The sequence below is a fragment of the Hylobates moloch genome, unplaced genomic scaffold (genome assembly GCF_009828535.3).
Source record: "Hylobates moloch isolate HMO894 unplaced genomic scaffold, HMol_V3 SCAFFOLD_4, whole genome shotgun sequence".
NCBI classification, from domain to species: domain Eukaryota; kingdom Metazoa; phylum Chordata; class Mammalia; order Primates; family Hylobatidae; genus Hylobates; species Hylobates moloch.
The window spans coordinates 634,543-650,831 of record NW_026652279.1 but is presented as its reverse complement, the minus strand read 5'-3'; the positions used below and the strand labels follow the sequence as shown (position 1 = coordinate 650,831).

Below are 16,289 nucleotides of genomic sequence, written 5' to 3'. Positions count from 1 at the left end.
TCAACTGGCTGGGACTAGGGGCACTTGCCACCACGCCCGGCTAATTTTTGTAGTTTTAGTAGACGGGGTTTCACCATGTTGGCCAGGCTGGTCTCGAACTCCTGACCTCAAGTGATCCGCCTGCCTCGGCCTCCCAAAGTGCTGGGATTGCAGGCATGAGCCACTGCGCCCAGCCCCAAGTGGGGTGCTTTGGATACAAAGTCGCTGTTCGGCAGGCGGGGTTGTGCCTCCACTTCTCCATTGCGCTGGCCCAGCAGTTCCACGAAGCACTTGTGTCTGCCCTGGAGGCCACGCCTCCCCCAGGGCACCCTCATCCACCTGCGCTCTGCCACCTGCCCGCGCCCCGCGGGTCCTTGTGCCTGCAGGGGCCTGAGGCCCGGAAACCAAGAAAGGATCTTGGGGACGCGCGGCCCGGCCTCTGTGCGCAGAACTGCCACCCTGCCCGGGGGAACCCGCGGCCAGGGGGCGGGTGGGCGCGTGGCTGTGGCCTGGCTGGGCGCAGTAGCCTCGGCGGCCGGGAGGGGGAGCCGAAGCCCGGAGGAGGCCGAGGGCGGAGCGCGCGCTGCGCCGAGCGGACGCGCCTCCCTGCCTAGGTGCTGGGCGAGCGCGGCGGCGGCGGCGAGCGCGGTGAGTGTCTGCCCGGCGGCTCCCTTCTGCTGCACTCATCCAAGCGCGGCCGGGCTGCGGGGGCTAGAGGTGCCGCGGCGGCCGAGGGAGGTGACAGCTGCCCGAACAACGTGGCCTGGCGGGCGGGAGGGGGGGTCCTGGACCAGCGGATGCTCCGATCCGCGGCTGCCCTGGCGTGAGAGGCCGTGCTCGGCCCCGACGGTGCCGGGCGCGCTCCCCGCACACACGTGTCCCCGAGGGTGGGTGTCTGGGGCCCGAGCCCAAGGAAGAGAGGCCGACCCGTGTGGGACGCACACGTGGGAGTTCACCGGACATCTGTGGACACGTGCGTGGCCGGAGTCGCGGTGGCCAGGCGGAGGACGGAGCGGTCGGCTGAGCCCCAGCAGTAGGGCAGGGACCTGAGCCGGCCTCGGAGCGCAGAGAGCGGCCCCCAACCCGCTTCTCCTTTGTCCTCTGGCCGAGGCATCGCGCAGTGGGAGACCCCTTCCGGGACCCTCCAGCCAGCAGGATAGAAAGCACCGCCCCAAGAGGACGGGAACAGCGGGAGATTGAATGGGGAGCCGCCGGCCAGACTCGGAGCCTCACCCCCATTGCCTTTCTTGGGGGTAGGAGGAGCCTGGCGGCTTCTTGGTGGAGGATTTTACCCCTGCAGATTCGGAAGCAGCGGTATCTTCCTGTGGGGTGGTCTCTGCTCTCCTGCTGTCTCCCTGGCTTTCCTGTGGCCTCAGTTTACCTGACTATGAAGGGGGGACAGTAACGGCTCACAGCCCGGGGCCTGGCTGGGGCTACGGGGTTGCTATAGCAACATCAGTGCAGGGGGAGGGCCCTGGCCAGCTGTCTCATAAGCCAGGGGTGGGAACTGCCGAGTGAGGACAGAGAAAGGCGGGGTTGGCGTTCAGAGGGAACCCCTGCCGGTTCTTCCCCAAGCAGAGCCCCTCACTGTCATCATTCTCCACCCAGAAGCTCCTCTCCGCTGCATTGGGTGACGTGCGGGCCCAGGCCTGCCTCTCCGCCCCGGGATCTCTGGGCCTGCTTCTCTTCCTGGGAGGAATGGCCGCTCCCCACCTTTGTCGGCCTGACTTCCAGGATTGCCCCTGTCATGCAGGTGTCCTCATCCCAGACTGGAGATAGGCTCCCAGGAGGAAGGGGGTTGCTCAGTTCCTGGAGGGCCAGGGTACACCCCTGGGAGGGACTAGAGTGGAGATGAAGGGCCCAGGGCAGTGCGGAGAGCTGTGGCCAGTCTGCAACTGAAGAGTGGGGCAAGGGGGCGGGGGCTGGGAGGGATCAGGTCGAAGTTCAGAGGTCAGCTCCCCACCACTGGCTGAGGCAGGGAAAGGCAGGTCTGGCGGTGAAGCCCTGAGTGGGACGGGCGGTGGGGCAGAGGGCTCTGGGCATGCCAGCTCAAATGCCCTCTGGACCTGCCAGGTGAGCAGGGCCTGTGGGTGGCACCAGTGGCCTCTGAGACCCAGCTAGCTCTTCCTTGTGAACAGCAGGCCTTTTTTTGTGGCCCAGCATGAGGCTTCCCTGACGTGCATCTGCCCCTAACAGACACAGATCCCACAGACACGAGGGGGTGTTAGCCCATCTCTGCTCCACAGCACCGGATTCCCTGTCCGGGTACATACAGGGTCCCCTGGCCCGGAGAAAGCCTCATCCTCAGAGTACCTGCCGTGGACAGATCCAGGCCAGGAGATGCTGTAGGGTTCAACCCACAGGCAGCAGACAGGAACACGTGTGCTGGGAATGTGGTGGCCACGCGCTGAGGTCCCTGTCGGTGGGTGGCCTGGCTGTGCGAGGTCAGCCTGAGTCAGACCCACCCCTGCTCATCCCTCCTCTCAAGGCTGCCGGAAGCCTCTGCTTGCCCAAAGTGAAAGAGAAAGTGCCCCCTCCAGCCCGCCCCACCCCGCCCCACCCCGCCCCATGGCCAATCCCTGCGGCCCCTCGCCTCCTCCCCCTGCAGCTTCCCCTTCTGTGTGAGTGCCGGGCTGCAGTGTGGAGGAGCCATCCAGAGTGAGTGCCTGGGGCAGAGTGAGAGCAGGACCAGCAGGCAGGTGGTGGAGCGGGGGTCGGTGGTGGATGGCCCAGCCCTGGAAAGCTGAGGGGAAGGTTATGAGTCCCTGAGGATCTGTGGGTGTGAGCCAGCCGCGTGGCCCTGGGCAACGGCGCTGCCGGTGCCCGAAACAGCTGGCCTCTGGGGGACCCAGGGAAGGGGAGAAAGCTCCCGAAGCTGGGATTTTATGGCCATGACCCTATGGGAGGCCCCCGAGGCTGGCTGTGGCTCCCCAGCCTTGCCGCTTAGTGGGAGAGGCCCATCCTCCCCTCCTCTGTAGTGGATGGGGGTGCCAGCCACAGGGGGCCTCAGAAGGCCAGCCATCCCCCGCCCCCAAGGCTCCAGGGGTCCCATCACTGGCTTCTATGTGTCCATGAGTGAAACTCCTGGGAGAGGTGGAGGGGAGGAAGGTGGGCAAGGGGCTGGCTGTGGGGGGTGTGGGCATCGTGGGGAGGAGCTCTGCAGGCCCTGGGTGGAGCTGCCATGGGAGGAGAGCTATACCTGGGATAGCTGAGCCCAGGTCGGGGGGTCTTAGGGCGCCCGGGGCCCCAGCCCCTTGCTCGAAGGGGGCAGGTGCCGGCTGCTTCTCTCTGTGCTGAAGGATGTGGGGGATGGTCACCACAGCTGTCCAGGTCGAGGTGCTCCAGTAGGCACCCTGGCCCCGGCCCCTGCCACTGCCCCCAGAGGTGCCTGGCCCTTTAAAAGCTGGAGCTGGCCGGGGTGCACGTGAGCCCGAGCGTGAGCGCGCGTGTGAGGCTGGCTGGGAAGACGCTGGCGGTGGGGAGGGGGGGATTGAAAGGAAGCCAGGTGGTCCCAGGGGTGAGCATGGGACTGGGTGGCAGGTGCCTCCCACTGCTGCACCCTCAGGATGCGGTGACGGCTCCAGTCTGGGGTGGTGGGTGAGGGGCTGCGTGTGAGAGGGAGGCTGGGGGAGGATTACTCTTCGGGTGGCCCCACCCTCACTCATTCCCATCCCCGCATCCTTCCAGGACAGAAGTGGCGGTTGCTGACACCTGAAAATTCCCCTGAAGGTGGAGCACCACCCAACCCCCCTGGGTCCCACCCTCCCTCAAGGCCTCCTCCACCTCCACCTCCACCCCGCCTGGCCTGGCGTCCACCTCTTCGGCTCCTACCTGGGTGCGATCGAGTTAAATGGCTGATAAGCAGATCAGGTCAGACTCCAGTCCTGGCTGCATGCCTTGCCCCCACCCTGACCCATGGTCAAGGAAGCCGGTCCTGACACCCCTGTCCACACAGCCTGCCAGCCAAGCTCATCAATGGCGGCATCGCCGGGCTGATCGGGGTCACCTGCGTGTTTCCCATCGACCTGGCCAAGACCAGGCTGCAGAACCAGCAGAACGGCCAGCGCATGTACACGAGCATGTGAGTGTGCCGGGCAGTCGCGGGGAGTGGGCCCAGCATGTGGCAGCACGAGAGGCGGGGGCTCTGCTCCTGTGCCCCCCACCGTTTGACAGAAGGGAAACGGGAGGCAAGCGGGCCTAGGGGAGATCCTACGTGGGTCAGGACTGGGGTCGGGGCTGGGCTGACTTGGCCTCTTCCATCAGCCCTAGACAGTCCAGGGACCCTGGCCTCCGGCTGGCCCTGGCTCACCCTGTCCCCTTGGCCACAGGTCCGACTGCCTCATCAAGACCATCCGCTCCGAGGGCTACTTTGGCATGTACCGGGGTGAGGTTTGGCTCGGCTCGGCTCGAGATGGGCAGGCCTGGGTAGCGCCCACGAGTCATGGCAGGGAGTGGTGGGGGAGGCAGGGCAGGGCGGCCAGCCTGCGCCTGGTGTGTGAGCGTGGACGTGTCTGTGGGGGCTGTGCCTGTGCAGGGGGGACTGGATCTCTGGTGCGTGGCAGTTCTCAGCCCCTCCCGTGGCAGCTCCCCACCCCCACTTAGTGCCTGGTGCGTGGGATGCCACGGTACATCTGTCTCCTCTCTGGTGGCCGCAGCTGCCTCTGCCTTCTGGGACAGGCTGGACCCCGTCTATGGCTGGAGTTGGGAGGGAGTAGGGGGCATTACCGCAAAGCAGCTTAGGACACAATCCACAATCCAGAGCCTAGATTTGGCAGAAGCTCTGCAGCCCTGAGCCCTCGGCACTGAGATGGGGGCTCTCCACAGCCTCCCCCGAGCTCTGGCCCACTCCAGACCACACACTCCTGTGACCTCTGGCCCCAGCCCCCTGCCAGCACAAGCACCATCTGTCCTCCAGGGAGAGAGGGGTATCCTAGGGAGGCCTCAGGGCCTCTGGGGCGATCCTCATGCCCTAAGCAGCAAGATGCTGCCCAGAATCAGAGACAGATGGAGTTGCAGTGGGCATGGGAGAGCCTGAACCTGAGGTGCTGCCCCATCCCTGCCTGGCCCCGCCCCACCTGGCACACACCAGGCCCAAATGTGGGTGAGAGGACAGGAGATGGTGGCCAGGAGTGACTGGGACAGGGTTTTGCCAGCCAGGAGGCAAGTCCTGGCCAAGCGCCTCCCCACTCAGGCCACCGAGCATGTCCCCCCAGCTGACCCCCTGCCCCACAGGAGCTGCTGTGAACTTAACCCTCGTCACCCCCGAGAAGGCCATCAAGCTGGCAGCCAACGACTTCTTCCGACATCAGCTCTCGAAGGACGGGTGAGGGTCGTGCCTGGCAGACACTCGAGGGGTCTTTGGCTTCAGATAAAGGATGGGTCCACCCTGCCAGCTGGGTCCCACCTGGGGGCCCTGCCTGTCTTCAGCCCCTTGCTTGGGGCTTCTTTGACCTTGTGGGGCGCCCTCCTTCCTTTCCCCTGACCAGGGGAGCAAAGCAGATGTCAAATCAGTGGGGCTCTGGCTCGGCAGCCCTTGGCCCCCAGCTGCTGCCTGCTGCCCTCAAGCCAGGGCTTGAGGGCACTGACCAGCTCCCCATCACTGGAGGGGGACTGCAAGGGCAGCCCCTTTTTGGGGCACTTGACCCCCAACTTCCCATTTTCTTTTGTCGGAGACAGCCCCACTGCCTTCCCCAGGCCCCTGCCTGTGGGGCCGTCTGTCCATCGGGCTCCTCCCTGCCTGCTGCTGCAGGGCCACAGAGGCTGGGGGCTGTACCCCCACAGGCCTGCATCTGCCTCCACGGCTCCCACCATCCTCTGCGCCCAGGCACGGTGGGCAGCCCCGAGGGTGGCAGGTAGACCTGTCTCTTCCCACTCATTGCGGCCCCGCCCCTACCACAGGCAGAAGCTGACCCTGCTTAAAGAGATGCTGGCGGGCTGTGGGGCTGGCACCTGCCAGGTGATCGTGACCACACCTATGGAGATGCTGAAGATCCAGCTGCAGGATGCAGGGCGCATTGGTGAGGGCGGGGGAAGGGAGGGGAAAGGGCAGAGGTGCGGGAAGGGGTGAGGGCGAGGGGAGGGTGGGGACACAGGGAGGGCCAGAGCGTGTCCCCTGCTCAGTTCGCACAGAAGAGACAGCAATTCCTTTGTCCCCAGCCGCCCAGAGGAAGATCCTGACTGCCCAGGGCCAGCTCTCAGCCCAGGGGGGTGCCCAGCCCTCAGTGGAGGCTCCAGCTGCCCCTCGGCCCACGGCCACCCAGCTGACCCGTGACCTGCTGCAGAGCCGCGGCATTGCCGGTCTCTACAAGGGACTTGGGGCCACGCTGCTCAGGTAGGAGGCACAGGGCGGGCGGGGGGAGGGAGGGTGAAGGCCGGCCTGCCCATCCCACCACCTCCTGTCCCCATGGCCACCTCCCTCCCCACAGGGACGTCCCCTTCTCTGTGGTGTACTTCCCGCTCTTTGCCAACCTGAACCAGCTGGGCCGCCCAGCGTCCGAGGAGAAGTCGCCTTTCTACGTGTCCTTCCTGGCCGGCTGTGTGGCTGGGAGTGCCGCCGCTGTGGCCGTCAACCCCTGTGACGGTCAGTGCATGGGATGGTGCCCGGCTGGGGATGGGGCGGGACTGAGCCCTTGGCCAGGCTCACACTGACCTGAGCACCCCTTGCAGTGGTGAAGACGCGGCTCCAGTCACTTCAGCGAGGCGTCAACGAGGACACCTACTCTGGGATCCTGGACTGTGCCAGGTGGGGAGGTCCCACGGCGGGTGGGGCCTGGGGGCCTGCGTACCGGGCTGACCCTCTCGTCCTTCCTCCACAGGAAGATCCTGCAGCACGAGGGCCCCTCGGCCTTCCTGAAGGGCGCCTACTGCCGCGCGCTGGTCATTGCACCCCTTTTCGGCATCGCACAGGTGGTCTACTTCCTGGGCATCGCGGAGTCCCTGCTGGGGCTGCTGCAGGACCCCCAGGCCTGAGCCCAGCGCCCGCTCCACCCCAGCCAGCCGGGCAGGGCCGGTGGGGCTGGAGCCAGGCAGCTAGCCCAGGACGGAGCAAGGGAAGACGCCTCCCCAGCCCTCCCGTCGGCAGGGGCAGCAGGGGGCGGGGTGCAGGGTCCACATAGGTGGTGCACACGCGAGCCCCCCAGGGTGCTGCCTGCACTGTTGGGATCAATGTCTTATTTATGTAGAAAATGCAGAAATCTTTACATTCCTCAAGCTAGCCCCTGCCCCAATCCTGCCCTGGCCTGAACACCCCCGGGGACAGAGCTGGTCTCTGGGCTGGGGGCCCCCGGTCCTGGGCCGGGCAGGCTGGACCATACCCCCAGTCCACCGGCTCCAGTCTCCACAGCCGTCCTGGTCCACACAGGGACCCTGCACAAACCTATTTATTGAATCTGCTGGGCCCAAGCGGCTCTCCAGCCCTTCCGTCCTTCCCCAGCCGCTCTTGTCGCCTTGGCAGGACTTGACTCTGCCTCCCTGGGCAGCCCTGCCCTCTCTGTTGAGCCAGGAATCCCAAGTGAGGGGTTGCCCTGGGGTCTGACTCTCAGGGCAAGCCCGCCACCCACTGTGGGACTTTCTGGTGGGCTCCTCAGCTCCCACCTCAGGCTGGGGCCCAGATTGTGAGGTCTGTGTGCGTGTGTGTGTGTGCATGTGTGTGTGTGTGTTGTGGGGATCTGGCCTGGCCCCTGGGGATGGGGCTGCCGGGGACTGCCCCCGTTCCCGCTGTGGCCAGGCGCTCTGTGTGCTGTGTGTGCCCCAGGCTCTGTTGACCCCGTCCAGGAACGAACTTACCCAGCCTGGCCTCTCCTGAGTCCTCCACCCTGGCCTGAGATTGGCCAGGGAGCAGGGCAGGCATTGGGACCAGCGTGGAGCCTGAGGGTGCCTGCCCTGCTCTGGAGGGAGGGCCAGGAGCTGCCACCCCCCAAAAGTCCTCTCAGGGCCCACCCTCCTTTTTCGGCCTCTGCTCTGCATGAGGTCCCCGGATACACTGCAGAAGCCCCGTCCTTCCCATCTCCGGGCATAAGGCCTCTGACCACACTTCAGAAGCCCCATCCCTCCTGCCTCCGGGCCCATCCCTGCTGTGAGTGGAAGCTCTCCCTGCCCTGCCCTGGCCATGTGATCGTGTTGGTGACAGACCCTGATGTGCTGGTGCTGTGTCCCCAAAACCGGGGCCCTCCACAGAGGCCCCTTCCCAGCGACACTACCTGGGGCTCAGGCCTGGACCCCCCCAGTTCACGGTTGCTCCTGGGAGCTGCCCCTCCCATCACATCAGAACCTTGGAAGCTGCTGCTGCTGCTTACAGAATTATATTTTTTTCTTTTGAAGAGTTTTAAGAAGTTGTAACTTTTTGTGTCTTGTCATGTCAGAGGATAAATAAATATTCTAAGTAGATGCCGCTGTCTGGGGGTCTGTTTGGGGGCGGGGAAGGGCAGTTCCCTCTTCCCATAACTGGCTCCCTTCAGACTGCAGGGCCAGGCCTGCGCACCCACCCACCGACCCCTCACCCACCGACCAAGGGGCACCCTGGCCTAGAGGGGATGCTGAGCGGGACCCGCCTCCTGCCTCTGGCAGTCCCAGATGGGACTTGGACCTCGCAGTTGCTCTCCCGGACCCTAAGCTAATACCCCTGGATCTAGGGCGGAGCTGGGTTTGCGGACCCCACGGTTCCCGGCGGGGCGGGGCCCCGTCGCCCCTCCCCCTCCCCGCCCTCCTGCGCCGGGAGCAGTGCATTGTGGGAAACTCCCGAGCTCTCCTCCGCGTTCGCAGCCGCCGTCGTCCCGCGGAGGAGCGCGCAGCCCGGGGGAGGCCGGAGGACGCGTAAGGCAGGCGGGGGACTCCCGGCGGGCGGGGCGGGCGCGGGGTCCTGCGGGGCAAGGAGGCGGCTCAGGGCCTTGAAGGTCACTGGGGTTGCGCCCGGGCCCCCCAGTTCTCCAGGGCGCAGCTGATACCGGGAGAGGGAGGCGGCGGCCGGGACGTAAGTGCCACAGATAGCGAGGTTGGGGGGGCAGACCACCTGCTCTTTGCAAACTTGGTGCCCAGCAGCTGAGCCCCTCCAGAACTGCAGGGGTGAAGGGGCGGCTGGGCTTCCCTGGGAGGTTGGCAGCAGCTGGGCCTCTCCTGGTGATGCCCTCATCACGCTGTGACCTTCGGGTGACCTTCAGTGTGGTCAGTGCACCTGGCGGGGGGTGGGGAACGCGCCACCCTTTCTCTGCAGGTCAGGGGGGCATTTCTCATCCTTCCCTGGGAGAGGCAGACAAGTGGCCTCTGAGGCTTTGGGGCAAGACCCACTCAGGTTCAGGGCGGCTGGGCCCCCAGGGCCCTTCCCACCTCTGCCTGGGTCATTGAGAATCTGGGCACCGCCTTTCCCACAGCCCAGAACCCTGTCCTCCCCGCTGACCCGCGGGCCAACTGCAGCATGTGCCCACCCTGTTTAATGCCAGGAACCCTCTGCCCACAGAGACAGCACAGCCTTGGGCTCGGCAAGGACTCCCTGCCCCAGGGCTTGAGGCAGGCACGGCCCATGCTGAGGAGGGGGCCCCAGAGGCTGGGGAGGGGCAGACGGCCCTTGGAAACACAGCCCCACGCTGCCTTCCTGGAGAGACACCCCAGTTTTCTCAAGTCTGGGTTCTTGTGGGCCCACCCACCCTGATGACTGCCTGAGATCCCAGCTCCTGCCCCTCCCTGCCCTCCTCCACCGGAACCCTGGCCAGGTCGCAGCCTCTGTGCCTTAGCGTCCATCTCTGCAAAGCAAGAATGCTCTCCTGACGAGGGGATGCAGTCAGCTCTCCCACTGGGGCTCCGATCACCTCCCCTCCTTGGAGGGGAGAATGCTCTTCCTTCCAGTTCTCTGGGCCTGATCCTTATTTCCCCACCAAGAGCCTCCTGACCCCGGCTGGTGGGAGGATGTGGCATTTGCACGGGCCATTTTATGGAGCACGGTGGGGGCCCCTAGCTCCTCCCACCTGTGTGTGGCCCTTGCCTCTGTGGCTGGAGGGGCCCCTCGAGGAGTGGTCATGGGCAGACGGAGTCCAGGCTGTGAAAGAGAAGTGTCAGAGGCCCACGGGAGGCCCCTGAGCTGGGGCTCCAGGGAGTCCAGAGAACTGGGCATGGGCTGCCTGGGGACCAGGTGGTCGGGGCAGCACGGGGGGACTGGACCCGCGCGCAGCCTCCCTTGTGTCTCCCTCCAGGCCCATAGAATGCCCAAGGGCGACGAGCTGTCCTGAGCCCCTCTGGTGCAGCCACCTGCCTGTCCCATACGCCCCGCCCACCATGGAGTCCAGAGGGAAGTCGGCCAGCAGCCCCAAGCCCGACATCAAGGTGCCCCAGGCCACCGCTGAGGCCAAGGTACCCCCAGCAGCCGATGGGAAAGCCCCCTTGACCAAGCCCTCGAAGAAGGAGGCCCCGGCCGAGAAGCAGCAGCCGCCGGCAGCTCCCACCACGGCACCTGCCAAGAAGACCCCAGCCAAGGCCGACCCTGCCCTTCTCAACAACCACAGCAACCTGAAGCCGACCCCCACGGCCCCCACGGTCCCCAGCAGTCCTGATGCAACCCCGGAGCCCAAGGGTCCTGGGGACGGGGCGGAGGAGGACGAGGCTGCCAGTGGGAGGCCTGGGGGCCGAGGTCCCTGGTCCTGTGAGAACTTGAACCCCCTGCTGGTGGCTGGGGGTGTGGCTGTGGCAGCCATAGCCCTGATTCTTGGTGTGGCCTTCCTGGCCCGGAAGAAATAATACCTGGGGGCCAGGCGGGGGGCACGGAGCCACTTCCTGTACAGACCTGAGGAAGCCAGTGCATGCAGAGTTCACCCTTACCTATGCGTACACACGCACATTCATTACACACCCACATATGCCCCCAACACACGCGCACAGTGGAGAGGACGCCCGAGCCCACCCCTGCTGACCCAGGACTTCCCCAACCTCCAGGGCAGAAAGAGCCCAGGCTCCAGGGTCCACAGCACAGGACGTGGGGAGAGGGCACAGCTGGGGAACTTCGAGAAAGGAATGGACCCTGTGTGTGGCCCCTCCACCCCCGGCGGCTGGGTGATCCTGGGCCCCAAGGGCTGGTCTCTGAGTGCAGGTGGGGGTGCCGGGATGGGTTCGGCCTGGGCCCGGCCCTCATGGGGACATTAAAGGGCACGATGGCTCCACTCACCCCATTTCTGCTCTTTGCGTACCCCCGGGGGTCTGCCTGGGCCGACGCAGTGGGACGGACCTGGGGTGGGGAGTCACCTCAGCAGAGCCTCAGTGCCACCTCTGCACACCACCCAAGCCTAGCTGGGTGGGAAGACGGACCCCTGAAGCCTGCGTGTGGCGGGGGGCTGCCCAAGGGTCGCCTTCCCCAGCTTGTGCTCCAGGGGAGCCCCGACGCCGGCGGGGAGGCAGGGATGCCGAGGGCCCCTCACAGCTGTGCCCACCCTGCCCCCCTAGACTGCCCCTCCAGCTTGCACCCGGCACCACCTGAGTCTAACCAGCGTATAATGCAATAACAGGTAGAGTAGAACTGCTTTTGGCGGCGACCGTCACACACTGTCCTCAGCCCACCGCACCTGGGGAGGCCTCTTGTGCAGCCCCTCCTTAGCACATCCAGTCCCAGCGTGGCCCTTGGCGCGCGGCAGCAGGCGAACTCCCAGAAGGTGGTGGCGGGCACTGTGAGAACGTGGCCTGCCCTCACTGGCCAGCGGCCACAGGAACCCCAGGCCTGAGTGGAGGCTGAGTCTGAAATAAACTCTGTCGTCTAAAGGCTGCGCTTGCATCCTCATCTGCATGTGGCTGGGAGACGCAGGGGCGCATGTGTCACGCCCACACCCCAGGCTTTCCAGGGAGGGATGCTGCATCCAGGACCCTCTGTCGGGACCCCCTGTCACTCCTATGCCCTTATCCCGGGGGCCTTGGCCCGGAGCCCCACCCAGGCCCTGCCCCATCCTCCTCCCTGGCCTTCCTGTGGGTCCTGACCCAAGATGGACACCCAGGGGCTACAGGACCAGGGAGCAGCGAGGATGGGGTGTGGGGAGGGCAGGCCCTGCTTCTCAGGCTGATCTCTCTAGCCAAGCAGGGGCCCTTCCGCAGCCCCCACTGCAGCGAGCCCCACATCCTGAGTGCAGAAGAGGCTCCCCTCAACACCTCTCGTCCATGGACCCCAGCCCACTCTGACCAGGTGTCCAACCGGTGGGCCTGCTGGTGGGCCTGGCCCCAGGTGAGGCTGCAGCATGCGGGCCAACAGGGAGCAAGGCCTGCGGTGCCTGGGAAGGGCTCCTTTGAGCTCTGTCGTCCTGGCCCCCTGGGTCTCACCCGACGGGTGGCTGAGGCCAGCAGACAAGAGCTCCCTGACCACCTCCTCCCCCAGGCCTTCTTCCACCCGGTGTGGGGGGACAGCCGTGTCTTCCTCCTGCCCTTCTGGCACCTGGCACACTCCCTCCCCAGAGCAGCAGTCCTCATCCATGCACCCACACCCAGGCCCAGATATGGAGGGCCCACGGGGTAGAACCAGCTAAAACCGACCTTGTTGCTCCCACCCAGGCCGCCCTGTGACAGCCTCCCTCGACTCCCACTCATGCCGCTGCCTCCTAGAAGTCAATGAGGCAGCCGACCCCTTGAGCCCGCTGACCTGAGCCCAGCGTACAGAGAAGACTCTGTGCAGACGCTGCTCACACCTCCAGCTCCCAGCTCACCTGCCCCATGGGTGCCAGGCTACCTCTCTGACTGGCCAGCAGGGCCCCTCACCACTCTCAGCCTGCCTTCCAGCCGCCCATTCTCTCCATTCTGTGGCTCGTGCTTTAAAAGCAAGCAGCCAACCCTTTCTGATATAGTAGGGGACTTGAAAGGGGCTGAGAAGACTGAAGATGCTCTGCCATCTTTAACCACAGGCTTGGCACTTTGGTGCTGATATTCCACCCACGATGCTGCCTCATTTTACTTAGCGATTCCCTATTAAACGATGCTTAGATTTTCCAAAACTTTTTCAACTTTAGACAAAGCAGAATGAAAATCCTTGTAGGCTAGGCACGGTGGCTCACACTTGTAATCCCAGCACTTTGGGAGGCTGAGGTGGATCGATGGCTTGAGCTCAGGAGTTTGAGACCAGCCTGGCCAACACAGTGAGACCCCCGTCTCTACAATAAAAATATAGCTAGGTGCAGTGGCTCATGCCTGTAATCCCAGCACTTTAGGAGGCCAAGGCGGGCAGATCACAAGGTCAAGAGTTCGAGACCAGCCTGACCAACATGGTGAAACCCTGTCTCTACTAAAAATACAAAAATTAGCTGGGCCTGGTGGCAGGCACCTGTAATCCCAGCTACTCAGGAAGCTGAGGGAGGAGAATCGCTTGAACCCGGGAGGAGGAGGTTGCAGTGAGCCGAGATCACACCACTGCACTCCAGCCTGGGTGACCGACTGAGACTCCATCTTGATAAATAAATAAATAAAAATTAGCCAGGCATGGTGGTGTGCACCTGTGGTCCCAGCTATTCGGGAGGCTGAGGCAGGAGGAGTCCCTGAGCCAGGGAGGTTGAGGCTGCAGTGAGCCATGACTGTGCCACTGCCCTCCAGCCTGGACAACACAGCAAGACCCTGTCTCAACAACAAAAACACCAAGAAAATCTCTGCAAAACCTATTCTGGGTTTGTGGTACAGCATGACGTCTTTTCTGGGTTTACTGTATAAACACAAAATCTACTGTCTTTTTTTTTTTTTGAGATGGAGTCTCGCTCTGTCGCCCAGGCTGGAGTGCAGTGGTGTGATCTCGGCTCACTGCGAGCTCCGCCTCCCGGGTTCACGCCAGTCTCCTGCCTCAGCCTCTCCGAGTAGCTGGGACTACAGGCGCCCGCCACCACGCCCGGCTAATTTTTTGTATTTTTAGTAGAGACGGGGTTTCACCGTGGTCTCGATCTCCTGACCTCGTGATCCGCCCGCCTCGGCCTCCCAAAGTGCTGGGATTACAAGCGTGAGCCACCGCGCCCGGCCCATTTGTTGGATTTCTTGCAGTGTTTTGCGTTCCCAGCCCTTTGCCGCTTGCAGCATCCAATTACCAATTATCTCCTCCGGTCAGCAGCCACCTGCCTTCCAGTGTTTCTGGAGCACAGACGTTCTAGAAACCCGAGTTTATCACATTGGAACCATTCTCCCATTACCGAGTAAGCTTTTAGACTCGTGGGCAGGAGGATATCCTGCCACGTTCCAGCCTCATGTTCCTGGCATTTACTCACGCGTAGGCGTTTCATCCATCTGGCACTTAGGTCGTGTGTGGAGCGAGCCAGGGGTCTCACGTTTCTTTCCCACGAGATGGGACGGCCGCGACGCCAGGGAGTGGATGGTCTCCGCCAGCCCGCAAGGCGGCGCCAGCTCCTGCTCCCGCTTCTCAGCACAGCCTGTTCTGAGCCAGGCCCCACTGCCTGCGACTGCGGCTCTTTGCCTGAGCTCACCTCACTCCTCTCTTTAATCTCCCGCAGGCGCTCAGCTCCTGGCTTCCCTCCCGGGAGGAGGTCGGAGTCTCCGCCTGGGATTCTGAGGCGTGGCTTTTGCTTCACAGTGCTCCTAAACCTCATAGTGTGGGAACCTTTCTGAAAGGAAAACAAATTCTCAGGGGTGCCCAGAGCTTATCAGTTCACTTTTATGACAGAACACTTATTTATTTATTTTTTTTTTGAGACAGAGTCTTGCTCTGTCGCCCAGGCTGGAGTGCAGTGGCGCGATCTCGGCTCACTGCAAGTTCCGCCTCCCGGGTTCACGCCATTCTCCTGCTCCGCCTCCAGAGTAGCTGGGACTACAGGCGCCCGCCACCACGCCCGGCTAATTGTTTTATTTTTAGTAGGGACGGGGTTTCACCATGTTGGCCAGGATGGTCTCAAACTCCTGACCTCAGGTGATCTGTCCACCTCAGCCACCCAAAGTGCTGGGATCACAGGCGTGAGCCACCGCGTCCGGCCTCAGAACACTTCTAAGGTCTAAACAAATACCAGATACAAAACGTGTATAAAAAGGTCACGCTGTGAAGTCAAATCGCCTATAAGGAAATCTGAAAAACGTGAAAAAACAGGAAAGCTCCGACGCGCAGCATCATCTCTAGGGACAAAGGCGTCCACAGGTCCGGGGTCCAGGGACTGTCTGAGGTAGGCTGTGCCCCCCAGGCTCTGAGGGAACTCCCTGGAGACCTGCAGCTCTGAGCCTCGCTGGGAACCTGCACCAGCATCTCAAGTCCCCCATCCTCGTGTTAGGAGCCAGCGACACACGTGGCTTCCTAGGGCACGTGTGGTATTTATCACCCGGTGCAGAACAGGGTGGGCTGGGGGGAGGTTTCTCTTCGTTTTCCTCTCCAGCATCCCCTCCCCACTGCTGAGAGGGTGCAACTCCTCTTCGGGGACTCCCACCCTAGCGCGTTCTTGGTGAGGCTGCTGATCACCTCCGGGCCCTCCCCTAGACACGGGCAGGGGCCCAGGCGGAATCCTCCAGAAGCAGGGCACAGTGAGCAAGGCCCATGGAGGCACTTTCCGCTCTAGACTTCCACCCCGGGCCGCTGCAGGTCCCGGCCTGACTCTTGGATCTTCGGTGTCTCCCTGGTCCCAGGGAGGGCTCCCTGCCTTTCCGTGACCAGTCCCCGAGCACCTGGACACACTCCGATCCGCTGTCTCCAGGCCCAGGCTGAGCTTGCACCTGCCCTAGAGGCTGGATGGGCAGAGCAGGGCCTGTGTTGCCCAACTGCGTGCCCCAGGTGGGAGCCAATCAAGGCAGGAGAGATGAGTGTGGTGCAGCCAGTGCTGAGGCCACCCCCTGGGACTCACCCCGGCACATGGAAAGGAAGGCACAAGGTAGGTTAGGGTCCCCCCGACTGCAGCAGCTCCAGAAGTGTGTTTGGGAGGGAACTGTCCCGCCCCTCCCCGGGGCTGCTGCCCCCTGTCCTCCATGTCCTGGGCACTAGGCTAGGTCAGCTTGGGACAGGGCCTGCCTCCTTGTTGCAAGCCCCTCCAGGCCACAGAGGCAGGAATGTGCCACGTCTGACATCTCTGGCCAGTTCATGCCAGCCTGGAGGGGCAGACATCAGAGCCAGCAGCTCCTGTCTTCTCAAGTGCGTCTGATGCCCAGGTGAAGGTACCCTCGTGCCCCAGCCCACAGCCCTGGCCCAGCCTCCCTGAGTCTCAGCGGCTGTCACTTACCGTCTGCTTCCTGCCTCTGGGTCTGTGTGACTCACAGGTGCTGGGGTCTAACTATCCAGACTCCACCCAGCCCAGCCTTGGTGAAAGGGGAACCTGGCTGAGCCCCCGCTGGGAAAGGGCCCTGTCTGGGGCACGCCGAGGACTCCCCAACACGCCCCTTCCCAAGAAAGA

General features: G+C 63.9%; 3 protein-coding genes across 9 annotated transcripts; 2 read left to right on the top strand and 1 right to left on the bottom strand.

Annotated features, from left to right (window-relative positions):
- The first annotated feature begins 299 nt into the window (after positions 1-299).
- SLC25A22 (solute carrier family 25 member 22) lies at positions 300-8,364 on the top strand. 6 transcript variants are annotated; one of them, XM_032149310.3, is made up of 10 exons: positions 300-627; positions 3,667-3,849; positions 3,935-4,060; positions 4,308-4,363; positions 5,212-5,302; positions 5,878-5,996; positions 6,136-6,310; positions 6,405-6,559; positions 6,646-6,721; positions 6,795-8,364. In XM_032149310.3, exons 2-10 carry the CDS (start codon positions 3,830-3,832, stop codon positions 6,946-6,948), a joined length of 972 nt encoding a protein of 323 aa, XP_032005201.1. In that variant the 5' UTR covers positions 300-627; positions 3,667-3,829; the 3' UTR covers positions 6,949-8,364. The 6 variants fall into 6 exon arrangements, with proteins under 6 accessions (XP_032005201.1, XP_058293083.1, XP_032005208.1 ...); XM_058437100.1 differs by lacking the exon at positions 300-627 and adding an exon at positions 846-1,232; XM_032149317.2 differs by lacking the exon at positions 300-627 and adding an exon at positions 1,163-1,293.
- Positions 634-1,218, bottom strand: PANO1 (proapoptotic nucleolar protein 1). Its single transcript, XM_032149327.2, has one exon. It carries the CDS (start codon positions 1,216-1,218, stop codon positions 691-693), a length of 528 nt encoding a protein of 175 aa, XP_032005218.1. The 3' UTR covers positions 634-690.
- A 329-nt stretch (positions 8,365-8,693) lies between the features above and the next one.
- Positions 8,694-11,713, top strand: CEND1 (cell cycle exit and neuronal differentiation 1). 2 transcript variants are annotated; one of them, XM_032149328.2, is made up of 2 exons: positions 8,694-8,790; positions 10,161-11,713. In XM_032149328.2, the coding sequence occupies exon 2, from the start codon at positions 10,243-10,245 to the stop codon at positions 10,699-10,701; it is 459 nt and encodes a 152-aa protein (XP_032005219.1). In that variant the 5' UTR covers positions 8,694-8,790; positions 10,161-10,242; the 3' UTR covers positions 10,702-11,713. The 2 variants fall into 2 exon arrangements, with proteins under 2 accessions (XP_032005219.1, XP_032005220.1); XM_032149329.2 differs by lacking the exon at positions 8,694-8,790 and adding an exon at positions 8,804-8,947 and having other exon boundaries at positions 10,161-11,645.
- Positions 11,714-16,289: the final 4,576 nt, after the last annotated feature.

Coding starts and splice junctions, on each gene's coding strand:
- SLC25A22 (XM_032149310.3), top strand. CDS start 3,830: ATGGCTGATAAGCAGATCAG. Junction 5,303..5,877: donor CATCAGCTCTCGAAGGACGG/GTGAGGGTCGTG, acceptor CCCCTACCACAG/GCAGAAGCTGACCCTGCTTA. Junction 6,560..6,645: donor GGCCGTCAACCCCTGTGACG/GTCAGTGCATGG, acceptor CACCCCTTGCAG/TGGTGAAGACGCGGCTCCAG.
- CEND1 (XM_032149328.2), top strand. CDS start 10,243: ATGGAGTCCAGAGGGAAGTCGGCCAGCAGCCCCAAGCCCGACATCAAG.
- PANO1 (XM_032149327.2), bottom strand. CDS start 1,218: ATGGGGGTGAGGCTCCGAGTCTGGCCGGCGGCTCCCCATTCAATCTCC.